This window comes from Equus przewalskii, chromosome 2 (assembly GCF_037783145.1).
Source record: "Equus przewalskii isolate Varuska chromosome 2, EquPr2, whole genome shotgun sequence".
Classification (NCBI taxonomy): Eukaryota; Metazoa; Chordata; class Mammalia; order Perissodactyla; family Equidae; genus Equus; species Equus przewalskii.
Window position 1 is genome coordinate 17,338,423 of NC_091832.1, and position 24,161 is coordinate 17,362,583.

The 24,161-nt window shown below is 52.4% G+C and overlaps 1 protein-coding gene across 12 annotated transcripts in view; it reads left to right on the forward strand.

Moving 5' to 3' along the window:
* Positions 1 to 24,161, forward strand: part of RIMS3 (regulating synaptic membrane exocytosis 3) — a 48,323-nt gene that overhangs the window by 17,814 nt on the left and 6,348 nt on the right. For 3 of the 12 annotated variants that reach the window (XM_070610197.1, XM_070610195.1, XM_070610196.1), the window contains 6 exons: positions 7,399 to 7,574; positions 12,075 to 12,322; positions 17,851 to 17,992; positions 20,354 to 20,466; positions 22,625 to 22,726; positions 23,066 to 23,205. In XM_070610197.1, coding sequence (XP_070466298.1) covers positions 12,106 to 12,322; positions 17,851 to 17,992; positions 20,354 to 20,466; positions 22,625 to 22,726; positions 23,066 to 23,205 — 714 coding nt within the window. In that variant the 5' untranslated portion in view covers positions 7,399 to 7,574; positions 12,075 to 12,105. Of the gene's footprint in view, positions 1 to 7,398; positions 7,575 to 11,592; positions 11,767 to 12,074; positions 12,323 to 15,848; positions 15,904 to 16,196; positions 16,242 to 16,790; positions 17,082 to 17,850; positions 17,993 to 20,353; positions 20,467 to 22,624; positions 22,727 to 23,065; positions 23,206 to 24,161 lie in introns of those variants that run through there. The other 9 variants (XM_070610200.1, XM_070610198.1, XM_070610201.1 and 6 more) reach the window with 6 other exon arrangements.

The following is a 24,161-nucleotide window of genomic DNA, read 5'->3' on the forward strand; positions in this document are numbered from 1 at the left end:
CTGTTTATTATAAGTGATTTTGGCTTTCCATTTATAGTAGTAACATAAAGTTTCTATTTAAAGTAAATGTATTCAAAAGTGTCAATTTTGAGAAAAGAAATAATGAGCAGTACAGGAATATGGAGACTTGGCAGAAATCGTTGAGAGGCACAGAGTGTCAGTGGATAATGCAAAACTGGGAAGTGGTATGGGGATGTCACACATGTGGACCATTGGCCTGGACAGTCTTGAAGATCCCTTCCATCTACCTGGGACATTTGAGGGTCTCTTCATGCTGTGCCAGCCTAATCCTCTCTCCTCACCTCGTGCCCTGGCTTGGGCTTCTTTCAGAGAATTTCGCTGTGATTGTCCTGCAGACAGAAGAATTTGTGCCACTGTCCCCTCAGCCTGCTTGAGAGGGGGCTTTGGAGTTGGGGAGTCTGGATGAGGACAGGATGCCCCCTTTCTTGCCTGTTTGCCTTGGGGCACTCCTGGGTGGAACAGGAGCTGCAGACTCCTCAGTTCTCCTGGTTCCCATGCACAACACAGGCCTCAGGGCCTCCCGGAGGGCTGGAGTCTCTGGGAGTGCTGACGCTGTGGGAACTGCAGGTGAGGGCGAGGCTGTCTCTGGAGTCTCATGCCCCAGAGCTTTGGGGTCTCAAAGCTCCCCTTTCCTCTGCTCCCCCTTTCCAACGTCTTTGTGCCACTGACTGCCTGCCCCTGGGGTTTGGGCAGCTACCCCAGGAGGCCTCAGAGGACACAGAGGATTTATCCACAGAGCCCGAGACCAGGGCCAGGCAGGAGGGAGGGAAGTCTGCCTGTCCTCTCCCCAGTCCCATGTCCACAATGGGAGGGCAGGCTGGGCTCCAGGGGGGCAGGGAGAGGGGTGGGAGCCTGGGTAGTGTGGGGCGTGTGCCTGTGTATCCATGGTGAATGTCTGAGGGTCTCTGTGAAGGCATATCGTGTGTGTGCGTGTGTGTGTGAGAGAGGTTAAGTTTGCATGTACATGTGTGTCCGTAGTGAATGTAGTTCTGAGTGGTATGTCTGAGGGTCTCTGTGAGAGCATACTGTGTGTTTGCACACGTGTGGGGTGTGTGATGTGTGTCTGTGATAAAGATATCTTTGCTGATATGTCTGAGGTTCTCTGTGAGTGCGTTTTTGTGCAGCATGTGAGTTTGTGCATGTGTGTCAGGGTGTCTTGTGTGTCTGTGTGTGATATGCATGTGGGTCTGTGGTGAACACCTCTCCATGTTATGTTTGTCTGTGAGGCATATTGTGTGTGTGTGTGTGTGCTGTGTGTCTCGGTGGCCTGCGCGCTGGGCGTGGTGTGTGCCTGTTGTTTTGTGTATGTCAGCATCATTGTACAGCGCTTGATGGCTATGTAGTGTGTCTGAGAGGCCGTGTGGTGTGCTCGCGGGTCTTTGTGCCCCAGAAAGGGTCCGGAGGGCGGAGGGGTATGCGGGGGATGCGTTGCGCGTCTGAGGGCGGTGTCTGTCTTGGTTGGGGCGGTGAATGTGCTAGGTTCCCCGGAGGGTCTCCAGGGCAGGCGTGGGGCGCAGGCGGCCCCTTCCGGCTTGGCGCGGGCCTGGTAACCGGAGCCCCTTCCCCCAAGAAATATTGATGCGGCCGGCGCCCTAGCGAGGGGAGGGCGGGGAGCGAGCACCGCCGGCCGCTGTCCGTGGTGCTGCTGCGTCTCTCCCGGCAGGGGCGTTGGCGCTCAGGCTGAGGCGGGGCTCGGAGGAGAGACGTCCGCGTCCACCAACACGCTCAGCGTGGTCCCTGCCTCCGAGGATGAGCTAGCCTGTCCCTACTGCCTGTCTGTCAGTTCTGCCACCCCATCTAGGAAGGGGGCACAGGGACCAAATCAGTATTTGGGGGTCCAGAATCCCTCAGGACTAGGTTTACCTGGGACAGTCCTAATTTATACCTGCGATCCTGGTGTGATTGTTGGTAGTGTGCTCGCTCTTGAAAAGAGTCCCAGTTGGATGATAAATTCTGTACCCCCCAGCAATAAGGCTTGCCAAAGGCCTCTTCTCCCACCTTCTCGGCTCCTCCCTGGGGGTTCTGTAGCCACATGGGTGTGCAAGTGCTGTGTGTGTTTGCAGGTGGGAGGATTGTCCTTCTTGTACTAGCACTGAGTTTGGAGCCCTCAGTGCCTTGGGATCCTGCTGCAGCCCAGACCCTCCCCCAGGGATCAAGCCCCCTTCTCCTTTCCTTTCAAGCTGTGTTTTTTTTCAGACCTGGGCCTCCTTTGCCCTCCCACATGCTGGGCTGGGCAGGCCTCTCCTTGGTCTCTATGTCAGGGTGTGGTAGGGCTTCCAGGCTGGCTGTGTGTGTACTCATGGCATGTTCTCTGAGTTCTCCTACTTTTAACCCCTGGTGCTCCCTCCTTCAGTGGATTCCATCTTCCTCCCACCCCTAACTGTGGGTATTACCTCTCGCCCTTTCCTCACTCTGTCCTCTCCTCCGGGCATTCTTCCTTTCCATACCCCACTTTTCCCTCTGAGGAAAAGACCTAAATCCTACCCACTCACACTGCTCTCCTGAGCTCCAGTGAATCTGCTTACCTGCCTAACACCTGCAGGTGGGAGCTGCAGTATCATCTCAGACTCATCACATCTAAAATAGGGACTCATCTTCCCCTTAAGCCAGCTTTTTCCTCCTCAGGCTCTGCTGATGGTACCATTCACCCTTCCTGTAAATCATCTTGGATTCTCTTTTTTTCCTCTCCCCAACTTTGTCCCATTGCTAATTCGAGGCAAGCCCCCAAGCCCTCTCATGACTCCTGGCCGCCCCTTTCCCCTTTCCACCTGCTCTTTCTGAAGCTGTGTGGCCCTTCCCTCTGCCTCCTGACTGCTCTCAGGATTTCTTCTGATTCTGCACTTAGTGTCAGATTGACCTTCGTAAAACATTACATCCAAGCCATGTCAGATTTCACTCCCTTCAGGATTAAAGCCAAGCTTCTTAGCCCTATATTCAGAGCCCTTGTCTGGCTGTTCCCAGCCTACCTTTCAGCCCCCTCTTCCGCAATTGTACTCAACTCCTGTTCCAACTTCACTGCTCCATTCGCCATCCTCTGAATATAACATTTTCTCTCTGGACCTTCCCAGTACTTCCCATCTCTTTGCTGCCACCTCTGCCTCTCCAAATCTCACCTATCTTTTGAGATGCTCTGCAGTGCACTTCTCTTTAATGCCTTCTCTGTCTCCTTATCCTGAAATGTTCACTCCTGAAGAACAACCAGAGTATTTTATCTTTATCTCTCAGTGCCTTGGGTGGCCCGTGGACCAGCAGTGTGGGTATCACCTAGGAGCTTGTTGGAAATGCAGAATCTCAGGTTCCACCTGGGACCCGTGGAGCCAGAATCTGGATTTCAGCAAGATCCCCAGGTGATTCCTGTGCACATTTAAGTTTGAGAGCACTGGGCAGTGCACTCATTGAGGGCCTTGCTTCTGTTTGGGAGTGGCCTTTGGTCCAGGCTGGGGGTACTCTCAAGTGCCAAGTTTAGCAGCCCCTATCAGATGACAAATGCCACATCTAGCTAGATCCCACAAGGTATGGGAGGAGGTGGATGGTGGAGATGGCTGAGAAGCATGCATACGCTGCCTGGACCCTGCCCACCTGGAATCTATGCCCCACAAGGCCCCAGGGCTCAAGCTCTGTAAATCTAACTCCCAAAGACACTTCAGTGACACATGGAGGAATCAATTAATCAATAAAAAGAGAGTTATCAAGCATATAGCAGGACTTTTCCCTCTTCTCAAAACACAGTGGTGGAAATGTCTGTTATTTTAAAGTATGTTTTGAAAAGAAAGATATGTATGTTAGTTTTTTCTTCATGATAACATTAATACAGTTTCCAAAGTGGTAACTTTAGAAAACACAATATGTCACATGAAGAAAATAAAAGTGACTCACAATTCTACTACCCAGCTATAGATACTGTTGATTCAATGTTTATTTAAGATCATCATTCATTCAACAAATATTTAGAGCCCTACTATGTGCCAGGCACTGAAGATTCAGGGTGAAGACGATGACATCATTCCAGTTTTTAAGCCACTCACAACCAGGGGCTGGGGGATGGGAGATAAGCACTGAACACAGTTGTCCTAGGGCAACTGTGACAAAGTACCATAAACTGGGTGGCTTAAACCACAGAAATTTATTTGCTCACAGTTCTGGAGGCTGGAAGTCCCAAATCCAGGTGTTGGCAGGGTTGGTTCCTCCTGAGGGCTCTGAGGAAGACTGTTCCATGGCTTGAGGTGACAGCTGGCAATTCTTGGTTTCTTACTGTCACTCTGGTCTCTGCCTCCATCATCACATGTGTTCTCCCTATGTTCTTTGTCTTTACATGGCTGTCTTCTTGTAAGGACACCAGTCGTACTGGACTAGGGACCAACCCTTCTCAAGTATGGCCTCAACTAATCACATCTGCAGTGACCCTATTTCCAAACAAGATTATAGTCTAAGGTACTGGGGTTAGGACCTCAACATATCTTTTTTTTGGAGGGGACACAATTCAATCCATAACAGGCAGGGACAGTATTAAGTCTGGGGGAGCACAGCAGGGAAGACTCATCTGGGAAGACTCTCCTAGGAAATGACATTCAGACTGGGGCTGAGCAGTGAGCAGGGATTAGCCAGGCAAGGGTGGCTCAACAGACAAACATGGGTCCTTGGAACATGAAGGTGGGGATGGGCTGGGGAAGAGCGTTCCAGGCAGAGAGGGGACAAAGTGGCACTTTTGAGGAATGGAAAGAAGGCAAGTGGTGCTGGAAACCAGAGAAGGGGCAAGAGCACAGGAGGAGCTGGCTCATTGGCTTGTGGGCCTTGGTGAGGAGTTGTACTTTCTCCAGAAGGAAATGGGGAGCTACGGAAGGCTGTCACGCAGGAGTGATTCATTCGGCTTTGTGAACTGTCTCCTCACAAGATTGTCTGAAGGCTGTGTTGTTCCTCTATGTCCCCAGTTCCGAGGGAAAACGTATGGCCATATCCTCAGGAGCCCCCTGGCTGAGAGAAGACGCGTAGGAGTCCTGATCAAGGAAGGAAGACATGGCCATACCCCCAGCAGCCCTTAGTCCAGGGGGAGGATGAGCCTTGCCCTCAGGAACTTGTTCTGAACAGGACACAGAGCACGCCCAGCTCTGGGTCTGCCTCACCCTTGGGTGTCCTGAGTCCTTGGAATGTCGGGGACACAGGTTTGGTTCTGGCCGCTCCACTCCCTGCCCTGCTGTGAGGACTTCTCTGAGAGTGTGTCCAGGGCAAGTGCATGACCCAGGTGGGTCCCTGAGGTGAGAGGCCTCGATGCTGGGGGAGACCAAGGGCAAGGTCTTGCAGAGGCCATGTCCTCATCACCCTTTTCTCCTCAACGGATGTCTGGATATTGTCTTCCTTTGCAGGACCCAACCTCTCCGGTGCTCAACCCATCACTTACCACAACCTCAGAGGGCCATCCCTTTACTATGTGTGATGGGAGTGGGCCCCTCTCCCCAAAGCTGCCCGTCTCCCCTTGCCTGGGCTGGGTAGGCCAGGCTGGGTGGAGGAGAAGTGGGTCAGCTTGGTAGCCATGGTGACAGCAGCTGCTCCCTGCCAGCCTTCTCATCTCCTCACCACAGACCTCACTGATGAGCTCCTTTGTCCGGCCTGTAGAGATGGGGCCAGGAGGGTGAGAATGGGGGCTGGAGTATATATGAGTGTGTGTGTGTGTGTGTGTTCAAGCTCACACAAGTGCCTGCTTGGAGCTGATATGTGTGCCTCATCCAAGGGAAGCCACAGATCTGGGTAAGACACTCCCACTTCCCTGCACACTGAAGGGATGGGGCTTCCTGCCTCTCTGGGCTGGGCAGGGGCCAGGGGAGGGTGTGTGTGTGAGTGTGTGGGGCGTGTACACACATGTGAGTCAGTGAACGCCCCTGGCTGACAGTGTGGCTACTTCTGTATGCCTTTGTGTGGATGAATATCTTGTGGGGGGTGCATATCTGTGTATTAATGTGATTGTGTCTTTAAGTGTGTATCATCTGTGTGGGTCTGTATGGTGTGTAATCACATATTTGAAATTCTGTGCCCTGTGTCTCTCCCTGTGTGTGTGTAGTGTGCGTGTAAGCCTAGTTTGGGGGATACAAAGGTTGTACAACCAGGAGAGGAGCTGGCATAGTGCTCCCCGCTCAGGCCAGCCTATATCCCCCAGCACCTACCAGCCCTGTCACCCACTCATCTCCCCCGAGGGTGAAAAGGAAAGGAAACGAGGGAACCCCTCTCCCCTCATGTGGATGCAAGTACTGGCCTCTGACATGGGCATAGATTGGCTCAGGCCATGTGGTGGGCAGCCCTGGTGCTGGATTGTGGTCAGGGCTGGGGTCTCAAGTGCCAGACCCAGCATCCAGGGAAAGGCCAGGAGCTGAGATGCTGTCAGGGATGATCACAGCCTCATGCGCCAGTTCCCATCTCAACTGAGAGGTGCAGGGGCCCAGATCCCACACTTATCCTGGGCTCTGAGTGGAAGCCTCTAGAGCTGGAGTGGGAGGTGATCCTGTTAGTCTCTCCCGTGAAGTGGTTGCACCTGGTATGCAATCCAGACCAATAAGCACAAACACCTGTGCAGTCTTTTACCCTTGACAAAGGCGCTATTATGAGTAGTAATAATGAAATTGCCCAACTGAGCATTTAGCATGTACCAGTCCTTATTTCGTGATATTTCATCTAAGACTCCTCAGGCAGGCGTTATTATCCCCACTCTAGAGATGAGGAGCAGGAGGCTCAGGGAGTTTGTTAAAGAAATTGCCCTGCGTCATCCAGCTTGTGAGTGGCAGATCTAGGTTTTCAACTAAGTCTGTCTGCCTCCAAAGCCTGTGCTTTTAATCACTGTGCTTTCCTGATCCTCATTATCTCATCTGATCCCCAGTCCAGTCTGGAAAGTCGGGCTGGGTGCAGGTGGTGAGTAGACTCATTTTATAGAAGAGGAGATGGAGGTTCAGAGAAGCTGAGTGACTTGCTCAGGGTCACATGGCTGGGGGTGGAACCAGAAGTGCCCCCCACTGACTGCTGGGCAGGTCACAGAGTATCTGCAGAGGGACACAGACCCCATTAGTCACAGAGAGGACAGAGGAAGGAAGAATGGGGTCTAGAGCTCCTTAGCAATTGGACATGGATGAGTCCCTCATGTGTTAAGTCTTAAAGTTGTGGGTGGGGCTTCAACACCAGCAGTTTGACAGTAAAGTGCCTAAAGGCACATTATGGGACCCAGGCATTTGGACAGTTTTACAAAAGAGGAAGCAGAGAATCAGAGAGTTTAAGTGATTTACTCCAGGTCACACAGCTATCTCCAAAGTCAGTCTTTTCACTCCACAAGCTACTGGAAGCCTCTGAGGACAGATGTCTTCGCTAGCCCTTCTTCTAAGCTCCCCTCTTTCCTTCCAGACTCTTACCACATCACCTCCTCCTGGAAGCTACCCTGATTGCCTTCACCTCCTTTCTTGAAAACTGACGTCTCAGCAGAGGTTAACTGAAGCCTGTGTAAATGCCCTAGGGGGGTGCTGTTGGGAGGGGCACAGCCCCCTGTGATGTGGAACACCACGCTCAGATTCCCCAGCTTGGTGAGTTGGGGTTTTCTTCAAGGTGAGAGGTGGGGAGGAAGCACCTGGCAGGTGACGTGGGACCCGGGAGTTAGGAGGCTTGGGGTGGAACTCTGGTTTCATCAGCAACTTCTTGTGTGACCCTGGGTGTGTCTCTTTCCCATTCTTGATTTCCTTCTCTGCAAAATGAAAGGCTCAGGCTGGAATAGGGATGGCAGATCACTTTTAACTCATGAGCTGGTTCTTATCAGTTGGTGCTGGAGCAGTGTGGAGAGGGATTCTGAGGTTAAGTCTGGCTTGATGGGAAAGAGATGGATTAGTGATGTCTGCTGTGGGTGGAGGATGGGGAGAGATGGTAAGAGTCCCAGTTATTTGCCATCCCTTCCAGCCTAACAGCCCATCATCCTGTGACACATTCTTCAGTCTTTCCTGTGGACAGGGTGGATAGCCAGGTTCATCTTGGGCTTTTGGATGGCCTCACTGACTCTCAAAAAAGGCTCCTTGTCTGGTTAGACACACAGTCGAACAGACTGAGGGGCCCTGGGTGATCTGGCAGAGCCCTGAGACCCGCTGCAGTCAGGATTCAGGAGAGGGTTTGGGGAGCCTTTAGTGTCCTGAGACCCCAGGTAGCGGCCAAACATCGAGGGCTGGAAAGAAAACGCTGGGCTTATTCCTTGGGGAGCTGGGGAGGCATTTGCTGGCATGGAGCTTGGCAGGAGTGGGCATCATCCCTCCTCCCTGGAGGGTGAATCTGAGCCGTGGTAACAATGCTGCTGCAGCAGTGGATGGGAGGCAGCAGGGGGAACTTCACAGCAAGGGCCCCGTGACCCAGCGAGGTCATGGAGGCCTTACCTGCCTTGGGGTGCCGTGAGCTGGGCTGGGAAAGGGACCGTCCCGCTCAGAGGCAGGGGCTTGTTGAAGTGACTTTTCTGGAAAGGATGTGGTTCATTTAGCAACCTTAGAACCAGCAGAATGTGAGATGCCGTTCTGTGTCCTGCGGGCCCCTCGCCGTTCTGCCCCCATCTCTGCCTGCTGCCCCTTTCCCATCCCTGTGGTCTGATGGCTCAGGGCTTGCTGTGCAGTAGGACTTCCCTCCTCATAGGAGCCAGGTGGCCGGCTCTGTCTGTCTCTCTGTCTTGCCCTCCTTGAGCTAGATTGGCTGCCAGAGAAGCGACTGGAGCCCCAGTTCTGAGCCTGCCGCTGCAGTCCGTGATCACAGACACTGGTCTCCCAGTCAAAGGACTTTTAGAAATCCTCTAATCCGACCCCTTCATTTTACACACAGGTGAGGAAACCAAGGCCCAGAGAAGGTGACACAAGGAATCTGTATACATTCTAATCCCACCTCCCTATTCTTAACTGTCCCAGGCTGCCCTCCCGAGGACTCCTGCAGCGGGGGTCAAGCCCTAAGACCTTGGGTCCAGGGCTTTGGGTCTGGCTCCTCCTATCTCCTTGGGGATGGCCTGCCTGCCTGGGCCCTCCCAGGCATTCATCAGCTCTCCAGGCCTCCTGGGTGACCCCTGGGTACTTAAAGATTAGAAAGTGGCTCTGGATGGTGCAGAGTCCTGGATGTCAAGCCATCTGCTTGTCAGTGTCATTCATTATTCACGAGGAAACATGAGCGCCTGGGTTGGCAGGGTCAGGAATTTTGTCCCTTGCCCTCTTACCTCCCTTCCCACCCCCTGGGAGTGGTGCTCCACAGCTTCCTGTAGGGTGCACGGGACAAGCACTTGCTTTTCCAGCTGTGTCTGGGTGGGGCTTCACTGCCCCTTGGATGCTTGTGCCAGCTGTAGGCACCTGGGCCAGAGAGGTTTTTCTCCTCATAGATAATTTCCTTGCAGTTTTTCCAAAGAGCCCAGAGACCCAGGGCAAAGCCTGAGTGGGAGGGATGGGCCCACATCTTGGGTGAGCTCTGGGTTGAAGGGGCAGGGACTGCTGAGTGTGTCTATCTCTTTGTGGAAGCAGAAGACCTGGCTTCAAGTCCAGGCATTGCCACTTCTTAGCCGAGGAGGATGGCAAGGGCTTGACTTCTCTGAGACTCAGCTTTCTCATCTGTGACATAGAAATTAACTACATGCCTAACAGAAATACTTTAAAGAGTAAATTATGCTTGCACTGTAGCAGATTCAAAGTATCAGATGAGCGCTGGCCCACCATCCACCGAAAGACCAGAGACCCAAAAAACAAAACAACTGGCACTGAAACTGGAAACTACGGAGAAGAGATCATCATAGGCCCGGGTCCAGGGGGACTTTCCGTCAGCTGTCAGGGTGATGAGGGATGGAGGAGAAATACAATCTGGGGCTCTGCACACACCACGGGGTGGGTGAGTGAGAATAGTCCAGGCAGCCACAAAGACAGCAGAGCACAGCTTTGACTCGTCCCCACAGTCAGCCCTAACTCACCAGGCTGGCAGGAGCCACGCGGGCCAGGAGACCAGGTGGCCATTCTCAGCCAAGTGGGGACTGTCTTCCTGGTCAGCTGGAGGAGTGCCTTCCCTTTCCCATCCCCATTTTCCCTCCTCTTTCCATGTCCTTTTGAAAAGCCGGATTCCCTCAGGGTGACAGGCCTGAGGGCAGAGGCTTGAGCAGAGAGACCTGAGTCCTGGGGTGGGGAGCTGCCCTGGGAGAAGCCCTGTGGGCCGGGACAGAGCCGGGAAGGGCTGGGCGCAGAGGCTGTTGGAGCGGCCACCTTTCTTGTACTCTGAGCAGAGGAGACCAACTTTCAGCCAAGTTGTAGAGGCTGACAGAGGACATCCCACCTCTGTGCAAAACAGGGCCCTGGATGCCCGCTGCCCCACTCCCCGAGAGTGGCTCCCGGCGCCCTCTGTCCTCTTCCCTGGCCCACATCAGCACCATCATTAAATATTTAATTGCGTAATTAGTTATTTACTGTCTGTCTCTCCTCCTGGACCGGAGACTGTGGGAGGGCAGGACCCAGTCGGCTTAGCTCACTGCTGTATCCTTGGCGCTCAGCATAGGCCTGGGAATTTCAGGGGCTTAAATATTTGTTGAAAGCAGCTAATGGGGAGAGTAAATTTATATACTCTGGAAAGGAATTTGGCAATATATTCCAAGAATCAAAAACATTGTTGATGCCTTCGGTATCAGGCAGAATGCTTTTGGATGTAAGAGAGGACCCCTGATTCAAACCTGCATAAGCACTGGAATATAGAACTGGAAGAGCAGAGAAGGCTCGGGGGGCCCTGAGGTCCTTTCTGTCTCTGTTGTGCTGCCCTCAGCAACACTGGTTTTGTCTTAGAGCTGGATCCTCTCTAGGGGGAAGGGTCTTGAGGGAAGGAGAGAGAGAGACACAGAGGGAGAGAGACCTCCCCTTTCTCTTGTAAGTGTGGAGTCCAAATTTCCCCCTTAAGTCACATTGGGCCAACTTAGTCATGTGCCCGCCCTTGGACCAGTAAGAGTTACCAAGGTGAATGCCACTTCCTGGCTTAGGCTAATCAGGATCGGCCACTAAAACAAGGGGGTGGGGTGCTACTTGGACAAAACCAGCAGTCTGTCAGGAAGCAGGAAGGGAGAATGGGTGTTGGGGAAGCTACCAGCAGTGTCCACATCCTCTAAACCAGGCACTCCATTTCTGGGAATCCATCCTAAGGAAATAAGCAGATAAAATGAGTGTAGAAAGATGTTTATTGCAGTGTTGTTTAAAAGAAAGGAGAGACAGAGGGAAGAGGGTGGATGGGAGGGAGGAGGGGGGAGGAGAAAGTCAGACGATCTAAGAGGTAACTGTACTGGAATATTCAAGTCAATTATGCTACCTCCATACAATGGAATATTATGATGGCGTTAACATTTATACAAAGTGTTAATGACATTGAGAAATGCTTGTGGTATAGTGTTAAATGAAAAATACCAGGATATAAAATTGTATTTGCAGTGTGAGTTCAGTTATTTTAAAAAATGCATTGAAAAGAGGCTGGGAAGAAATAGGTTAAAATGCTTACAGCAGCTGCCTCTCAGTAGTGCCCTTAAGGTTGACTTTTGCCTGCTTCTTTATCCTTTGCTGTACCATCCCCTTCAAGCAGGAGGACCCCTCCCATGGTCTGCACCGGCTGGAGCCAGTTTTGTTCTCCTTGTTCTTATGATTGACTCTGAAAATAACGATCACTAACACTTACTGAAGATTTACTCTGTGCCTGACACTGTTCCAGGCACTTTCACATGCACTAATTTAATTCTTACATCAGTCCCATGAGGTAAGTGCTTTTATTCCTCGTTTTGCTGAGGTGTTCACTGAAACCCCAAGATGTACAAGATGTCACACAGCTAGGTTTTGCTGCCAAACCAGGTCACTTGCCAGGGTAGCCATGTGCTAATGAGAATAGTCCCATTTATTGAGCCAGACTCTGTGCATGCTCTTTACATTTATTTGTTCATTTAATCCTCACAGCCTCAGAGAGGCTAGGTGACTTGCCCAAGGTCACACAGCTAGGAAGTGGTGCGGCCGTGATGGAGTAGCCTGGGGTCTGATGTGGGACCCCTTTGTCTCTCCCTCTCCCCACAGGGTTGCCTGAGGCCCTGCCGCCCCGTGGACCATGTTTAACGGGGAGCCGGGTCCAGCCTCGGCCGCGGCCTCCAGGAATGTGGTTCGGAGCTCCAGCATCAGTGGTGAAATATGCGGATCCCAGCAGGCTGGGGGCGGGGCCGGGACCACCACTACCAAGAAGCGTCGCAGCAGCCTTGGGGCCAAGATGGTGGCCATCGTGGGCCTGACCCAGTGGAGCAAGAGCACGCTCCAGCTCCCCCAGCCTGGTGAGGGGGCTTGGGACACCCAGGGGCCGGGGTGAAGCACCCTGCAATGGCTGGGCACCCAGGGACTGTCCTCATGGGTCATGGGTGTGCACTCCCACACCCGCAAACACTTATGTAGTGCTTGCCATATATCAGGCGCAGTTCTGGGTCTGGTATCTGTCCTGACTCATTGAATCCTCATATAACTCTATGAGGCCGGTACTGAGCACAGAGAAGAGAAGTACGATGCCCCAAACTACATAGCTAGTAGGTGGTGGAGCCTGGATTCAAACCTTAGCGGTTGGGTTTCCAAGGTCATGCTCCTAACCTTTACGCTCTGCTGCCTCCAAGCACAGACTTACATATTAATCAGCGATTATTTATTAAACTGCCATCGTGTTCCTGGCACCGTGCTAAGTGATACCACCGCTTCACAGACACATAGCCATAAGATACAGTCTTACCTGTATGTCTGAGTTTCTTAAGTACAAGTAGCCACACAAACGTAGTTACGTAGTCATAGATGTATGTTACAAAGTCACAAGAGACACACACGCAAAGACGCGTGCCTTGCTCAGTCACATAAATAGTGTGCTTACTTGCTCAGGTGAGCCACCCCTACTGCCAGGAAAGCACAATACACTCATTCACATTGTACATGGTCACAAATAAAACCAGTCATGCACATCACACATACACAGTCCTGTGGGTACCGATGCACAGACCCAGATCAGAGAAGCACAGTTACACACGTGCACACACAGTGGTCACAAAAACATGTCGCATATGTGTACACACATACCTCATGAAGCCACATTCACACACACCTTAACAGCTACATCCTGATAAATATACTTTCTCAGATGCTTAGTGACAGAATCCAAGTTGTCCTCGTTCTGGTGGGTGACCTACTTTGTCACGTACAGCGCACCCAGACCCCACATCACAGAGGAGCCAGCAAGACCTCTTCACTTCGTGGCATCAGTCCAGACACCAGCTGGTTTTGTTTTAAAATCTCTTCCTGCTTATTTTGCTCAGAGTAACAACTCTCCCAAGAAACCTTCAAATAGGCAGCTGGATGGGGGTGGTGAGGGGGCGGGGGCGCCAGAGGATCCAGGGAGAATGCTCATCAAGACTCCCAGTTGGGGCTGGGCATGGAGGACTTTTCCAAGCCTTAAAATAGATTTTTACAAAACCCTCCACAGGAGCATGTGGGATGGTCTTTTCCAGCAACCAAGCTGTGGTGTGGTTTCTGGCTCAGGGAAATGCTAGATGAGGAGAGGGCTTGAGGCTATCAGTACCCCGGGGTGGGCATGGCCTCTGTGAATACGTAGTGTAGGCATGGCACTAGGGAGTCAGGGAGATGGGGATCTGGGGATGCAGGAGTTGGGCTGGGACAGGACCAAGGGGTGGGATTAAGGATGGGGATTAAGATTAGGCTGTCAAGCAGGTGTTGGACCCCATGAGTGGCTTCAGGAGACCAAGCCCTGCTGATCTCTGGCTGATTCAGCTTCAGACCCAAAGGCTTCTTCAGGCCCCAAGTGATTTAGAGGGACAGTCTTCCAAGGCCAGGGCAGGGGTCTGAGTCACTGGGAGATATTTCAGTGATCTGCCTGGGACTGTCCACCTACCTAGACTTCATAGTCAGCAGGCGGGGATTGGAGCAGACACCAGAAGACCTCCAGCCTTGAGGGGAGATGAATGATGATGGGGCTTCTGGATCACTTGTCTCTGTGGTATGCAAGGGCATGGCTGAAGGCCTGGGGCCTGAGCCAGCAGAGTGGCCCAGATGCCCTTCCAACTTAAGGTCTCTCTGAATCATCCAATGGCTGAATGTCAGAGCAGGAAGGGCCCCTTGAGACCGTCTAGTCCAATCTGCTGATCTTATCGATGAGGTATACGAGTCTGGAGAGGAGAAGGCACTCTCCTGGAGAACAACTTCAAGTTGGCCTTCAGGGCCACACCCTGTCATTTACTAGCTGGGTGACTCAGGCAAGGTACTTCACCTCTCTGAACCTGCTTCCTCGTTTGCAGAGTAAGGACAATAATACGTTCCTTGCAGAGTTGTCCAGGGGATTAAATGAGACAGGATATGCAAAGGCACCCAGCCTTGTGCCTGGTGCACAGTAGACACTTGGTAAATTATTGGTGTCCTTAATATTACCCATGGTCGTATGGTAGGTCCAAAAAAGAAGTGAGTTCTCTGGCCTCCACAGCTCTGCCCCTTGCTCATAGCATACTCCTCTCCCATCTATAATTCCTTGTCCTCATTTTTTTTCTCCCAGGCCTTGAGGTTGCCAGTGTCCCAGCTTGGAGCCCCATCCTGGGTGGAAGGGTCTGGCCCAAGAGGGATATATAGGGCTGACTCACTGTGGGCACTGGTCCTGGAAACCCTGTTCTGGGAAAAGATCCTACCTAGCAGGGTGCCCCTGCTGCATCTGGGTGGGATGGCTCTGTTCCCTGCATGGCTAGAATGTGCAAAGTGGGGAGGAACTCCTCTCTCACACTAATCTTCTGGGATCTGGGTCTCTTCCCAGGGGCCTCCTTCCTCCCAGTTTATTTGTACCCTGCATTGGCTTGAGCCCTGCATATCTCCTCCTCTTGGTTTCAAAGCCTCTACCCTAGTTCAGGCCCCATGATACCTAGCCTGGACTATTGCACCAGCCTCCTCTCTAGTTCCCTTGCCTCCTGTCTGCCCCTTCCAGTTTAATCCTCACGTTGTCCTACAGAGGCCCTCCAAAAACTCACCCTGAAACTTTAGAGGACTAGTCCTGGCTCTGTAACTCCCCATGGGATCTTGGGACAGTCGCTTTCCCACTGGGCCTGTTTCCTCTTCTGTAAAATGGAGCTGAAGAGACTCTCTCCACGTTTCCTTCTAGATCTAACATTCTCTAAGTTGTGGGAGCATTTAGGAGGGTGGGTCAGAGCTTTGGGGTCCTAGGACACAGGTGCGTTCTGGCCCGGCCTTAGACTGAGTCCACACAGGGCCATCGTGGGCTATCCTGGCCCCTTCCTAAATGGGGCTTCTTTTTTCAGTACCAAGGACAGTGGCTCTTCGCGCCTTGGCTCTGGGTCAGGGTGGCGAGAGGGCTCAGGATTATTCCAGGAGGTGCCACGGGGAGTACTGCTGGAGGCTGCGACTCCCTCTCTCTTATATGTGCTGGGACAGATGGGATGGTTCCTGGAGTCCTTCGGTCTCCACAGAATTACTGCAAGCAGCTTGGTCCAGTTCTCTAGAGAGAGAAACCACATAGAGTTACTCCCCAAATCAACAGGGCTCAGAGACTGGACAGGTGTGAAGCCAGCAGAGGAATGTTCTCTGAGGTTGCAAGACATTTCTCCTAGAAGACATGGAACATAATCTCTGCTGAATCACATCTCAAACCAATGTGGAGTTGGTGGAGAGGAGTGAAAAGTCGCACGTCAGTCGACTGGGAGGCAGTAGGCGTGGGGTCTAGCCTCAGCTCTGTGGGCGCCTGGACCTCAGGCTCCCCATCTGTGAAATGGCAGGGGTGGGGAACTAACTGAGGTCTCTCTAACATTTCAGAATTCTGTGACTCCTCTACCCACAGGCTCACAGTGGGTTGGGCAGGTCAAAGAAGGTAAATTTTCTCCCAAATGGGTCAAATCTTCCCCAAGGTCTGGAAGAGGTGGGGCTGGAGTCATGAAGCAGTTAGCTGTGGCTTCAGCTTGTGTTGTATGTTGTAGGGGGAGATTCGAGGGGAGGGAGGCTGAAGGGCAGCCCCCACAGACCCATCTGTCTTCTAACTGGGTTAGAGGGGATGTGGCAGTTAGGAGCCAGGGACAGGGTGAGTCCCCCCACACCCACCATTATTGCTCAGGCCTCTGTGTGTGGTAGGTCACAAACCATTTGTGGGTTTGCACCAATGTGTGTGAGTAGACGGGTTCAACTCCAAGTGTTATGGTGTGAAGGTCACATGTATGTGGCAGAGTAAATCGTGTGTACGTATGACTAAGACCCGGTAGGACCATTTGTGACTATGTGACTGTTGTATGCACGTACACATGAACATGACCTTGTATGTGAAATCAGTGTATTCATATATGTGATTGTTGGCACTCGTGTATGTCTACTTATGCCTGTGTGAAAGAAATAGCAAACTAATGTGACTGTGTATGTGTGTGAGAGAGAGACAGACAGACAGACAGACAGATTGATGGTCTCATTGACTCCTGGATAGCTAGCTATTCTAATATCTCAGAAGCTGGGATGGTTTCAGAGAAGACATTCTTCCTCACCACCCGACCGGTCCCAGTCCCCATCCTGTCCACTAGTGATGCTAGTCTTCTCAGCCTTCCCCCACCCCCAGAGGGATTTCCTGAAAGATAAGTGGGACAAAGCAGGAGGAAGAAAGTCCCCCTTTTCCCAGGCTGGGGTCTTGAACATCCCCTCTCTGATCCACCATTGGATGTGGGTGGGAGATGGGGTTGCTGGGGTAACCAGCTCTCCCCTCCCCACTGCTTTCAGGGGCGATGCTGCCTGCCCTACCCCTGGCCTCTCCCCATCCCTGCAGGCACCACTCTTAATTTGTCTGGGCCTCTAACCAGTGATGGCAAATGGCTCCTTTGGTATAGTCCCTATCTGAGTGCCACTTCCCTCCCCATCAAGCTCCCCAGGCAGCCAAGCTTCAGCAACGGAGGTGCCTGCCAACCCTCAACCTGTCTTCTGCTGCCTCCCTGCCCCGCCCAGGAGGAGAGGGTGTCTAGAGGGACCACACTGCAATGCTGAGAAGGTTGCCATGGAAACCCAGGCAGGATGGTGCGCTGCTAGGAGAGGCAAAGTGCCCCATGTTCCCTGCAAGGCTGAGGAGGGTGGCTGGGGTGGGGGTAGAGGGCCTTCTGAAGAGGAGGTGTGGAGAGGCAGGGGTGAGCTCTCACCACACAGCTTCTGGGATTCTGCAGACCTCTCTCTCAAAGCCAGTCCGTTCAGGTTAACCCAGTAGTTCCTCTCAGTTGTGCTTCCCTAACAGCTCTCCACAGTCAGACCCACCGTGGGAATGTGTGTTAGTCTGAGAGATGCCAGGCTTCACAGGGGTTTTTTGTAGGGCCTGTGAAGGTATCGGAGAGGACGGTTATGAGGTCTGGGTGGGATAGGGCTCACAAGCATACTTGGAAGAGGGAAAGCAAATCTGGGGATCCTGGAGAAGGCAAACTTTCCAGAAAAGAGGCAGGAACACTTAACCTTTTGGGGCAAGGGCTGAAATTGAGTGGGAAGGTGGCTGTCAGGGCAGCCTGGCCAGGCTGACGGCTGAGGGCTGCAGGGCTGGGGCTCCCCACCCCCAGCCCCGCCACCCCAGCTCTGCCTCCAGCCTTTCTAGTTCGCTTTGTCTGTGCCACTGCGCTGAGCAGAGGTAGAGGTCAGGCTGCAGACCGGCTCTAGAGGTCATCTCAGCATTGCCCCTGCTCCAATCAGACCCCTGCCCATTCTGCCCCCTCCCAAGAGGGTGTCTTTGGCAGCTCTCTCAGAGAAGCATCTACCATAATCTGACCTTTTTGCCTTTCTATGCTTTGGTGGGGGGCGGTCACAGAAGGGGCCACCAAGAAGCTGCGCAGTAACATCCGGCGGAGCACAGAAACGGGCATCGCTGTGGAGATGCGGAGTCGTGTCACGCGCCAGGGCAGCCGGGAGTCCACTGATGGGAGTACCAACAGCAACAGCTCCGATGGCACGTGCGTGCAGCCCACCCGACCCTGTTCCCTGCCCTCCTCAGTCCCTCTAGTCACAGAGCCAGGGGCAGGGTGGGAAGATCTCCCGGGTTGGGTTCCATCCCAGGTGTCTGGGTTCCTCTGTGTCCCCGCTTCCCTCCGTCCTCCACTCTTGGGGCCTGGGCCCCAGTCTTCCTATTGCTCCAGGTTGCTGCATCCCATTGGAATAACCCCGGTGGCCCAGGAACTGTTCATCCTTTCTGTATGTTTCACGTCTCCCACCTCCCAGCACCTGCACACCTAAACCCTCCTCCAGCGGAGAGGGTTTCCAAAGAAAAATGTGATCTGAAATCTTTTTACATCTAAAACCATTGATACGGCTCAGATGAATGGAGGTCTCACAGGTGGCCTTGCTTGGCAAGGAGGTTGGACTAGATCAGTGGTTTTCAAACTGCGGGTGGTGACTCATAAGCAGGAAGTAAAATGAGTCCAGTGAGTCAAAACCAGCATTAGAAGAAGAAATAGAAAATTTAGATATATCCTATAGTAAGGATGAATTACCTTGTGAACTTTTGTTTCCATTTTTTTTTAATGTATAGATTCGCATAGGTCTGTTATGTTAAATGTATTTCTTAAATTTGCGTGTGGATTGCAGTAAAAAATTTGAAAATCACTGGGTCACATAGTCCCTCGGATCTCTTCTAAATCTATGAAACTGGTTCTATGACTAAGATTTTCTGATTCGGCTTCATCAAGGCCCAGCGATTTCAGGATTTTGTGGCTCGATTATTTAAGATTTTATGATCGTGTGTCTTGCTACTAAGCCTGTTTCCATGAATGTGGGTCCCACTAGCATTTATTGCGTCTTACCGCATGCAGGGGATCCCTGGGTGTGTCAGACCAGTGTTTCTTGCTCTAGGATCTACCAGCCACTATCAGACCAAAAACAGTGTCTCATTGAACACTCACAACAACCCTGAGGGATGTTGGTTCTACCGTTATCTCCATTTTCAAGTGGAGAAACTGAGGTGCAAGAGGAGGGTGAGGTACCTTACCCAAGGTCACAGCTATTCAGTGGTGGTGGAGTCAGGATTTGAATTAAGCTATAACCTTTGTTCACAATCTCGACCCTCTCTATACCGAGCTCCCGACATTCTGTGACCTTGAGAGTCTAAGTTTCTTTATTTAACCTTCTCAGATCCTATTGTCCTAAGAATGTGATATTAGGCTATTGCTGACTGTGGCCAATAAGAGTGAGTGGGCCTTGAAGCCCCTTCCTGGGGAGTAGGGGAGAGACACGGGCCATCTCCAACAAGATATGCAGCCTATCGCCCCATCCCCGCTTGTCACCGGCCAACAGGGACTCAAAACCAAACGGTCCAACAGGGGATTTGTTCTGGAACAACGTTTGATCTCTTTAGCCAGGAGCCTGAGCTGTTCTAGAAGATCTTAGAACTTTGCTTGGTCCACGGCGGCTCATCAGCAGATGTGGGCCAGCCCTCCTCCATCCGTCCTTTTTCTGCTGGCCACATCCAGAACATCTAGGCTTGAGGACATGAAAAAGTAGCACATTTCCCTGGATGATGATAATAACAGCAGCAATAACAATAACTGCCATTTATTGTTTCCAGTTTGGAACTTTTCACGAGCTGTCTGCCCTAGTCCTCGCCATAACCCTATGTGAGTTGGGCATCATCTGTGTTTTGCAGGTGAGGGAGGCCCCTTACCTCATAGAGCCTCTGTTTTCCCATCTGTAAAATTGGATCACAGCTCCTGCCACACAGAATGGTTGTAGGGATTAAATGAACAAATGCACGTGGAACATTTAGTGTGCTCTTGGCACTTGGCCAACTTTCCATCACGGTCAGGTTTTGTTACTCTTTCCAGGACCCCCCTTTCCCCCAGCCATGGACCACCCACCATCGCTTGTCATTAATCTCAACCCTGTCATTGTGTTATTTTGGTCTCAGTTGTTGCTTTGGGCACCACCTCACTGTTATTGACTTGCATTTCAAACTTATGGTCAACTAAACCTCCGTTCCTGGAACTTGCTCCAGGCATTGAAACTTCTGGCCTTTGTCTCTGGTTCTTGGCATTAACATCCCCTGGTGAGGACACAGGTGTCCAGCAAGCCCTGCCTTTTAAGAGTCACCTTAGAAATTCTAGTGCCTGAGGATTAAATACCATCATTATTATGTTTATTAGTCTCTTTTCTCAAGTGGCATGAAAATACTTTTCTTTAATGTGCAGAGATGAACAGTTCTGTTTGTCCCCAGCCAAAGTAGTGCACAGAGGCACAGAAGGGTGTACCCAGTGTCCCAGGGGCAAAGCCACTGCATCTCGCCATCCAGATACCCTCACATGCACCTCTGCCTCCTTCTCCAGGTTCATCTTCCCCACCACCCGGCTCGGGGCCGAAAGCCAGTTCAGCGATTTCCTGGATGGGCTGGGACCCGCCCAGATTGTGGGGCGACAGACGCTGGCAACACCACCGATGGGTGAGTCTTTTTGAGGGCAGGGCGAGTGGGGTGATGGCAGCCACGCAGCAGAAAGTGTGCGCTCAGTAGGGGCCCTGCGTGATGCAGTGCACGCAGCAGAAAGGAGCCCTCACTCAGGCTTTTGTGCCAGTGAGGAGTCAGCATAGCACTCATCAATCCCTCCCTCATCAGAGGGGAAAGGGGGTCCAGCCCTTCTCTGCTACCGGTGCCCTGCAGCAGCTCTGCAGCTCACTCCCTCTCTCACTTCTCCACACTTTCCCCGACTGCTGTGCCCAGCAGTGCTAGTGCCGTGCATAATATGGTGAACAAATTGTCATAGCAATTGACTTTCATGGAGTCTGTTTTATCACCAATTCACTGCATGACCTTGGGCAAGTCACTGCCCTCCTTTGAGCCTCAGTTTCCTCATTGTAAAATGGAAATAATAACACCCAGCTTAGTTCTGCAATCTGACAATTTATTGAGTTCCTCATTGATGCTTTCCATGGCACCTTTTAGTAATTTCCTCTTCCCCTCCCTAGAGCTGGGAAGCGCTTCCTGGAGTCTGTACTTGGTCCTCTTAGCTGCAGTTCTGGCTCATTTCCTGAGCTCTCAGATGGACCCCTCCCTCCCTCTCTGTCCCTTACATATTGACTGTGTTGGCTTCAAGTAGCTCCTTCCCAGGCCCAGCTTCCCCAGAGACGCAGCCTCACCTCCACCCGCTTCCCCGTCAGTCTGCCCTGAGCAGTGTCTGACCCAGACGTCTGCACTCAGCCCTCATTTGGACATTGTTCAACCTTTGACCTCATAGCAGACAAGGGAGCTGAGCGCAGACAGTGCCCTGCTGCAGGCTATGCAGCGGAGCTGGGATTCTGTTCCAGCCAGGACTCTCCCATCCCACTGCCCTGTCTTCCTCCAATGTGCTCCTACTGGAAGAGGGGTCCACGGGGACCCTGGGGGTGAGCGTCAGCTCTCATCTGGCTCTTGGATCAGATTTGGCTAATTCCCAGCCCTTGCTTTCAGACTGTTAAGGGCTTGGGGAGTCTGCTTTTCCCAGCCCTAGCCAAGGGCTGGAAGGTAGTGAGAGGAGCCAGCCACTTCTGCCAGGCTAATGCGCCATCATAGCCTGGAACATTTGTGTGTGGTGCCCCCTGGTGTCCCAAACTGGGAAGGACGGGTTCGCCTTTGCTTATCTTGTTAGGGATGTTACAGTGAGACAGAGGAGGAGATTAATTCCTGAGGCCTCCCCTCCCCCTTCCCCATGGGGAGGTCAGGAATAGCTGGAAGGAGGGGGATGAATTCCAGGATGTCTCCTGAAAGTAGCAAATCCCCATCTTCTCAAATTGGCAAATGCAAACAATTGCATGATGGCTCAGAGAACCTAAAATGGGTGACTGAATCCAAAGTCTGGCCCATTTTCATTTTTCTCCACCAGGCTTGTGATCCTGCATCCCTTTGAAGGCTCTTCCAAGTGTCTAGCGCATAATTTCAAATTCTGCTAACCCGTGTTGAGCAAAGCTAAGAGTTCTAGAGATCAGATAGCTGACATGCCTGCACACACAAAACTTGCCCCAAATGGGTAATCCATTTTGTGGGGGCACAGTGAGGAGTTCTCAGTTCTCTGCTCCCAGGGAATCTGCCGGCTTTCCCTCCATCCTTTGGAAAGGGTCCGACCAGGCCCTCCTTCCCAGGGCGGGCCTCACATCCTGGGCAGGCTCATATGGCAGCGTCTCTTCAAACTGATAGCTTTAAATACTTGATGTATATTTAGGGCAGTGGCTGAGGGCTGCTGTGTAGGGGAAAGTGAAGAGGGGCCACTGAGCCCACAGCCTCCCCTCTGTCCTGACACAGGAAGCTCTGTCCCCAAACTTGCCTATTTCACTCAGTAAAACACATGCCCACTCAGTTAACCAGACTTAATGGGAGGTTGGCAGCCATTTGCTGTTACCCAAGCATGCCCCTTGAGGGTCATGCCCCCACCCACCCCAAGGGATTTATCAAAGCATTTCTCAGCTGCTTTAAAGTGGTCTCTGAAGGGCAGTTCTGGCGCGTGCAGTTTCTCCATCTCGTGCCCATTCCCGTATTGTAGCATCCTCTGCAGATGGGCATTCTGCACAGCGGCTGGCCAGCCTGCCCCTTGGTCTGGCTCTGCCTGGACTCTCCCTCTTCTCCCTTGCAGGGGACGTGCACATTGCCATCATGGACCGGAGTGGCCAGTTGGAGGTGGAAGTGATTGAGGCTCGGGGCCTGACCCCCAAACCTGGCTCTAAATCCCTCCCAGGTGAGGCAGAGCAGCCCGGAGCGCGATTTGGGAAATGGGGTCTTGCCAGGGAGGGGTATACAGCTGAACCCTGGGTCTAGCAAATCTTCAGCTCCCCATTGGCCTAAATCGGCACTCTTGACACTGGAGTCACAGCTTGCCTGGAAGGCCGGTGAGCAGGGGTGGGAGCAGGGGAGGATGGAGGAGTCAGCGTTTGAGTCAGTCTCTTCCACCTGCTGTCCGCTGGTTGGCTCATCCTGATTGCCTTGCCCTCCTCCAGGATCGCTTGGAGGATAGGGGGTGGGGCAGGCCATAGCAGTCTCCTGGACCCCTCCCATCATGCTCTCTCTCATTCCTCAGCCACCTATATCAAGGTTTACCTGCTCGAGAATGGGGCCTGCTTGGCCAAGAAGAAGACAAAAGTGGCCAAGAAGACCTGTGACCCCGTGTACCAGCAGGCTCTGCTCTTTGACGAGGGGCCTCAGGGCAAGGTGCTGCAGGTGAGTGTTATGGGGCCAGTGGGGCAGGGCAGACTCTCGAAGACTGCAAGTTGTAATTTAAGGTTATTTAAGATTTTTTTCATTTATGATTTATGCTGTGCCAGGCACTGTACCAGGTGATTAATATGCATTATGCATTTATTTTCACAACCCATCGTGGTGTTATTGCCCCTAGTTGCTTCATAAGGAAACCACGGTTCAGGGGGATAACTCAGTTGCGCCCCAGGCTGCACAGCTGGTAGGTGGGAGCAGAGTTTGCCGGCCGCCTCTTTCTTCCACCCGGTGCTAATGTTCATTGCACTTCGGCTCCACGCCAGGCTCCATGTCAGCTGCTTTCCAGTTGTGATCTCGTTTTATCCTGGAGATGATGCCGTGAAGTAGGTATGGTTCGCTCCATTTTACAAATGAGGAAGCAGTCTCAGAAGATGAGTGACCTGCTTGAGGTTTCAGCTAGTGACTTGCAGAGCCAAGTTGAGCCCAGAGGCTCACCCCAACGACAAAGAGTGGCAGTGCCCTTCGCCGCAGTCCTGGGAGGGAGGGATCCTCATGTCCGTTTCATAGATGAGGCGCCTGAGGCAAAGAGGTTAAGTGGGGATAGAGCCAGTGGAGGTGGGTCTCTGTGTTCCGTCCTGGGTTCCCGTCCCAGCTTGATCACTTACCAGCTGTGGCGGTCTGTTGTGAAGATGAGACGAGAGAGGCATGTAGAGGCCTCGCATAGTGCCTGGCACACAGGCAGCTACTCGCTAAGCATCAGCAGTGATGGTGGGGGCTGCCTGCCTTGCCTGAGACCACGTGGGTAGCAGAGGTCCTAGACTCTGGGTCTGCTCCCTCCTGGGCAAGGCTGTCATCTGGGATGCCGGGAGGCTCTGGAAGTCAGACGCGGGTTCCAACCTCAGCTCTGCCACCAATTACTGTGTGTCTTTGGGTTAGTTAGTTAACTTCTCAGAGCTGCAGTT